The 6460-nt window shown below is 34.0% G+C and overlaps 1 protein-coding gene across 1 annotated transcript; it reads left to right on the forward strand.

Annotated features, from left to right (window-relative positions):
• The first annotated feature begins 1094 nt into the window (after nucleotides 1-1094).
• Nucleotides 1095-5158, forward strand: LOC107905022 (low affinity sulfate transporter 3). The gene is made up of 12 exons (XM_016831571.2): nucleotides 1095-1464; nucleotides 1536-1584; nucleotides 1676-1883; nucleotides 1978-2152; nucleotides 2258-2323; nucleotides 2420-2650; nucleotides 2733-2859; nucleotides 2931-3217; nucleotides 4057-4250; nucleotides 4337-4422; nucleotides 4503-4579; nucleotides 4687-5158. Exons 1-12 carry the CDS (start codon nucleotides 1150-1152, stop codon nucleotides 4834-4836), a joined length of 1965 nt encoding a protein of 654 aa, XP_016687060.1. The 5' UTR covers nucleotides 1095-1149; the 3' UTR covers nucleotides 4837-5158.
• Nucleotides 5159-6460: the final 1302 nt, after the last annotated feature.

Consider the following 6460-nt stretch of genomic DNA (forward strand, 5'->3'; position numbering starts at 1 on the left):
ATTTCTTTGGTACGCCAAATGAATGAGGATAACATGTAGAAACAAGCCGTGGTTTATATATTGAGAATCCGGAAAGGTTAGAATATCATTTTAAATTTACACCACATTCTTATACTTGTAAATCATTTGGGTTTCCCTTGTTTAATTAAAATATTATCAACCGGACTTGATTAAGCTTTGTTTTTCTTTTTAAATATATTTATTTATTTTTAATTATAGCATTAAACAAAAATCGAGTGTTAAGGAATAGAAAGACCATTGTCGGACATCATCGTACGAAAGTTTGTAAATAAATAGTTTTAACTTTTAATTTATTTTATTTTTTCGGAAAATTGTGACGTTTAGTAAATTCTCATATTCTAATTTACCTTTAGTTTTAAATTTTAATATATTTTTAGGCAAAAGGGCTTTAGTAAAAAGAATTAATAATATATAGTCACGTTTATGGTATGTCAATATATATTTTCATTTGTTATAATCAAATGGATCAATAATAATTTTTGTTAACGGAGTGATTCTAGTTATTTAATTTTAATTACTAAAAACTCAAATAAATGATTTCTGGATTAATATTATTTAGAATTTTGCCAAAAGAAAAGCAATGAAAACTCAACATGCAGGGAAGCCAACGAGATAGCAACTGTGTAATTTGTAAGGTTGGTAATGCTTTCAATACTTTTGTTTATTAATAATTAATTATCGATTAAATTTTAATTTGAGTATTTAATTTCAGACATTATATTAAAAAAAATAGATATGAAAAAAAATATTTATTTTTAGCATGTTGATGATGAAGTGCAACAAGATATAGATTAAAATTAAAATTAAATTAGACGTTATAATTGTTGAGTCAACCTAAAATTTTTAAAGCTTAAGACTGGAAATCGCATGGTTAACATGTAAACGACTCACATGCTCTGCATTGAGAAAAGAGGGGTTCATATGGTTTAGTACCCAGAATATTTAAACGTGCACAACAATTACATTATCCTTGTATATTCCATATTACTTATAAACAATACACTTGAATTAATTTTACATTTATAGGCGGGTCATTATCGCATGTCACCATTATTTATTGACTGAACTAGACTTGTTTTCAGAAGATTACAATCATAGAGTGAGTTAACCCAAACGCTTCAAACAATCATGGGTTCCTTGCCTCACACTGCTGCGGAGGCTCAGCAGCTAGACCTCGAGGATTCCAGTCGAACCGAGAGAGTGCAGTGGCTGATTAATTCACCTGAGCCTCCTAGTTTATGGCAGGAACTAGTTGGTACAGTCAAAGGAAGTTTGTTAACTCCTGGAAAAAAGAATTCCTCATCCAACGCCAAGGGGAAACATGCCATGTCCTTCCTCCGAGGTCTGTTTCCGATCCTCAGCTGGGGAAGGAATTACAAGGCTTCATTTTTTAAACATGATTTAATGGCGGGTTTAACACTCGCAAGTCTTAGCATTCCTCAGGTACTCACTTTCTTTTGCTTCTCTGTGTCACTCTTTGCTTTCTCATGACACTGTATTTTCTTTTTCCCCAGAGTATTGGATATGCTAATTTAGCGAAACTTGATCCTCAATACGGTCTATGTAAGTTGCTGAAAAACTGAGCTTTTCATTTCCTTAAGCTTGAAGTTTCTTGTTCTTGATGAAATTGTGTTATGGGGGTTGTTTCATCTAGACACAAGCGTCGTCCCACCTCTTATATATGCGGTAATGGGGAGTTCAAGAGAGATAGCTATCGGACCGGTAGCCGTGGTTTCAATGCTGCTATCTTCCATGATTCCAGGCCTGGTGGATCCTGCAATTGACCCCATTGGGTACACAAGTCTAGTGTTCACCGTGACATTCTTTGCTGGAACTTTCCAAGCCATATTTGGATTGTTTAGGTACTGAGATCTTTTAAGTTTTTTTTTTTTTTGGTCCTTTAAAAAAAAATCAACACACATGTTCTTCTCTGAAAACAGTTTTGCTGTTTCACAGACTGGGGTTCCTGGTGGATTTTCTTTCACATGCTGCAGTGGTTGGATTCATGGCGGGTGCAGCCATTGTGATAGGGCTTCAGCAACTGAAGGGACTATTTGGACTGAGTCACTTCACCACTAAAACCGATGTAGTGTCAGTTTTGACCTCGGTTTCCAAATCAGTTAAACATGAAGTAAGTAGTCAAGGAAACCGAACTTTGCAGCCATCAATCATTTCAGTATGATGGCTAAAATCTTTCGCTTTCATTGTCTCACCCTTTCTATATTTCTTTAAACAGTGGTATCCTCTAAATTTCGTCCTCGGTTTATCCTTCCTGGTATTCCTCCTTGTCGCCAGGTTTATCGTAAGTAATCAAATTCTGGCAGGCTTTTCCCATTAAAGTAATAATATTTAATTTGTTTCATCAGTAAATCTAAAAAAAAAAAAAACCTGATTTCAGGGAAAAAGAAACAAAAAGCTCTTCTGGTTCCCAGCAATAGCTCCTCTATTGTCAGTCATATTATCCACCCTGATTGTATATTTAACCAGGGCTGACAATCATGGGGTGAAGATAGTAAAACACTTAAAAGGAGGCCTCAATCCAAGCTCAGTCCATCGTTTACAATTTAATGGCACACATGTTGCAGAAGCAGCCAAAATCGGGTTGATTTCTGCCATTGTTGCTCTCACTGTGCGTAACTACTCTTCATCTCACTCCCATCTTTCTTTTTTGGCTTGTTTACGGCAACTCCTTTGAAACATATTCTTCTCAGGAAGCCATCGCAGTTGGCCGATCATTTGCTTCAATTAATGGATACCATTTAGACGGTAACAAGGAAATGTTGGCAATGGGGTTCATGAACCTTGCAGGATCTCTAACTTCTTGCTACGTAGCCACTGGTAAACTGAATCCATAAATTATATCACATATTCCCCTCATACATAAAAATTAATTATATACGTATTGGCAGGTTCATTTTCCAGGACTGCAGTGAATTTTAGCGCAGGCTGCAAGACTGTCGTGTCAAATATAGTGATGGCGATTACAGTGATATTGGCATTGGAGTTGTTTACCAGGCTACTGTATTACACCCCTGTCGCCATCCTTGCTTCCATCATCATGTCTGCACTTCCTGGACTTATTGACATTAATGAAGCTTACCGTATCTGGAAGGTTGACAAACTAGATTTCCTAGCTTGCCTCGGTGCCTTTATTGGAGTCTTGTTCAAATCAGTGGAGATCGGTCTTCTAGTAGCGGTAATTTCTTATCCTTTTCTTCTACACTTAAATATATAAAAAGCTTAATATATATATCATACACCTACTAGATAATAGTACATTACCTATTTAATATTCCCAGCCTGGATAATAGCAACAAGGGCACAAACCACACCACCCGATATTATAAATTCACTACCAACTAAAAAACATGTGGATATGATCAACAGGGGATGCTATGTTATTTCAAACATTGAATGTTCAGAATTGAAAGAAATTAAAACTCATTGCGACTTGTGGGTTCCATTCCATCTCATAATTGATTTTTGATTGATCCATACAATTACCTACACAGGGAGTCAAAAGTTCACACCCTCTTGAAACCCGTAAATTTTTTTTTACCAGACTTATGGACCCCCAGTGGCCTGTTATCCACTACTTGCAACTATTGCTTTCACCCAGCTATGCGAATGCGTAGATCACAGTTTGCTTGTAAGCTAATGTATAGACAAAAAAGTAAGCAGCATATACAGCACGGTAAAAAACTCGTGTTTCAGTCCCCTATAAAACAAATAAGTTTTTACTCAACTACTCTTTTAGTCCTATATTCGGTGGCTTTGATTTTCCATGCCTACAAATTTCACAAAATTTATCTCCGTCTCATTCTTCAAAACCTATTCAACTTTCCAGATTGAACTGTTTGTTTTTTATTTTTTCAAAGGAGGCGTGATTTGTATAAATGGGGTTTTTTGTGTTACTCACATAAAACCATCCTGTTTGAAACTTTTAATGAGTAAATAATTACAATTTTGCATGTAGAATTTGGAGAGGGATCAATTGGTTACTAACAGGGAAATTAAATTTGCAATAAATTGCAGGTAGCTATTTCATTTGCCAAGGTGTTGCTGAATTCCATCCGACCAGCCGTTGAACAACTAGGAAGGCTTCCAAGAACAGATATCTTTTGTGAGGTGGATCAATATCCCATGGCTGTTAAAACACCAGGACTCTTCACACTTCGCATAAACTCGAGCTTACTTTGCTTTGCCAATGCCAATTTCCTGAGAGAAAGGTATGTGTATAGCTGCAATTCACAAGAGAAACAAACAATTGGCTCCATTCCACTCCCAAACATAACATTGCACTTGTTTGTTTCAGAATACTAAAGCTCCTTACACAAGATGAGAATGGAACAGAAGAAACTGCAAAAGACAGAGTTCAAATCTTAATCCTCGACATGACCAGTAAGTTTAAATAATCTTCTTGTAGTTTCCAAAAAAAGAACAGCCTATGTCAGAGTATAACTGATTCTCCCATGTGACAGATGTGATGAACATTGACACTTCTGGAATTCTGGCGCTAGAAGAACTGCACACCGAGCTGGTTTCACTTGGCATGAAAGTAAGCTTTTTATAACATCAATCGAGATTGTGATCTTTTTAACTATTCCTGGAATTACATGACTGATTTTAAAACTACATTTTTTTTTATTTTTTTATTTTTTGCAGTTGGTAATGGTGAATCTCAGGTGGCAAGTGATCCACAAGCTAAAGCTGTCAAAACTTGTGGAGAAAATTGGAGCTGATGGGATTTTCCTCACGGTTGCTGAAGCTGTGGATGCATGCCTTGCTTCTAAATTAGCAATCAACAGCTTGTAATTAATGGCTTCATACTGTACAATACCAGTTCTTGATTAACTACTTCTTAATCAAGAACGTCAAGCAAGTTGAATAAAAGTCGGCCAACTTGTCCTAATAATTGGCTACTTTAGTGTGTATTGGTTTGAAAAGGAAACTTAGAGGCTGTTTTAAATCTGTCTCTTTACCATTCCAGTTAATTACAGTCAATCACAGTTTCATGGCTGAAAAAGCATGGAAGATTGATATCCAGTGTACAAATTTTTCTCTGGTTTAAAATCCTTGAAAGCACTTTCCAACTGCGCTTGTTAATGTAATTGAAAATAGGAAAAGTTTCAATCCATTTGTATGTTCTTCCCTGTGGATCAAGTATTAATTCCCTGTTAGATTAAAGCAAGCAAGGATTCTGGTGACTGACCCTGTTTCTTCTGCAAGATTTGTAGCCTTTCGCAAACTTCGCTCCCTAAAATTTTGAGTTATGATTTAATCATGTTTATAAAATTATAATTAAAATAATCACAATTATATAAATTTAATATAAAGTTTAAATTTAATTTCAAAATGTAAATAAATTTAAAGTATAATCAATAAAAATTAACATGAAAGTTTCTTTATTTAAATTCTTTTATATGCATTTACATTTTACAGGTGAATTTTAAAATATCGATATTATATTATTTTACAATAAAAAGCAATTAATTAATTTGGTATAATAATTTTAAATATATATATAATTGTTAATTTAATCATAAGTGAAAATTTTAAATTATAATTCTTAATATAAATCAATATTTTTAATTAGGTATTATAAAGAATATAATTTTTTACATAGTTAAAAAGTTTATAATTGTAATTATAAAATTTAGGATCGTCTTTATTATCAATTATTTATTTTTATATTATATATAATTTATTATTTTATGCATAATATTTTTCACCTGTGCCATCAACTATTTATTACTACTTTTACATTTATGTTACTGATTAGTTATAAAATATTATTTATTGGGATATTGGCATGGAAGGCCTCTGTATTTTGGGGTGCGTTCAAAATGTCCAATTTAATACCTCAGTATCAGATTTTATGCGGATGAGGCACATGGCTGTTTATTGACCTTTTGACCCGTTAAGTGACTAAGTGAGGGACTTTTGAGCAATTCTTCCTTTTTCCTCTTTTATAGAAAATCAAATGTTCTTTTGTTAAATCATTCCAAACACTTTTACCACAATTGAAACTTGGTTCACTCTTTTCTTTTTTCCAAATTTCTTAAGAACTGAAAAAAATATTCAAATCAATTAAGCCTCAAGAACATTGACCAAACAACATACCATTTGCAACCCTCTTAATTTAACATTAAGCCTCAAGAAAGCTGAGATATATACATAAAGGAATCAATTCCTCTTGTCAAAACACACTGGAAAAAATTATTCGAATCAGTGATGACCCAACACTTAAAAACAAAGCAAGACAACTAAAGAAACATAGATCAAGATAAGGACACCAAAATACATTGCCTCCTTTCTCTTGGTAATGAATTTCAAACTCACCATTTTCTCCAAACCCATCAACTCGCCGTTGTTCATTTCTCTAAGCTTATCAATAGCCAGGCCAAGAGTCAACTTGTGGCACCACCTCTGGTACTTC

This window comes from Gossypium hirsutum, chromosome D05 (genome assembly GCF_007990345.1).
Source record: "Gossypium hirsutum isolate 1008001.06 chromosome D05, Gossypium_hirsutum_v2.1, whole genome shotgun sequence".
Classification (NCBI taxonomy): Eukaryota; Viridiplantae; Streptophyta; class Magnoliopsida; order Malvales; family Malvaceae; genus Gossypium; species Gossypium hirsutum.

Coding starts and splice junctions, on each gene's coding strand:
- LOC107905022 (XM_016831571.2), top strand. CDS start 1,150: ATGGGTTCCTTGCCTCACACTGCTGCGGAGGCTCAGCAGCTAGACCTC. Junction 1,465..1,535: donor CAAGTCTTAGCATTCCTCAG/GTACTCACTTTC, acceptor CTTTTTCCCCAG/AGTATTGGATATGCTAATTT. Junction 2,651..2,732: donor CTGCCATTGTTGCTCTCACT/GTGCGTAACTAC, acceptor TATTCTTCTCAG/GAAGCCATCGCAGTTGGCCG.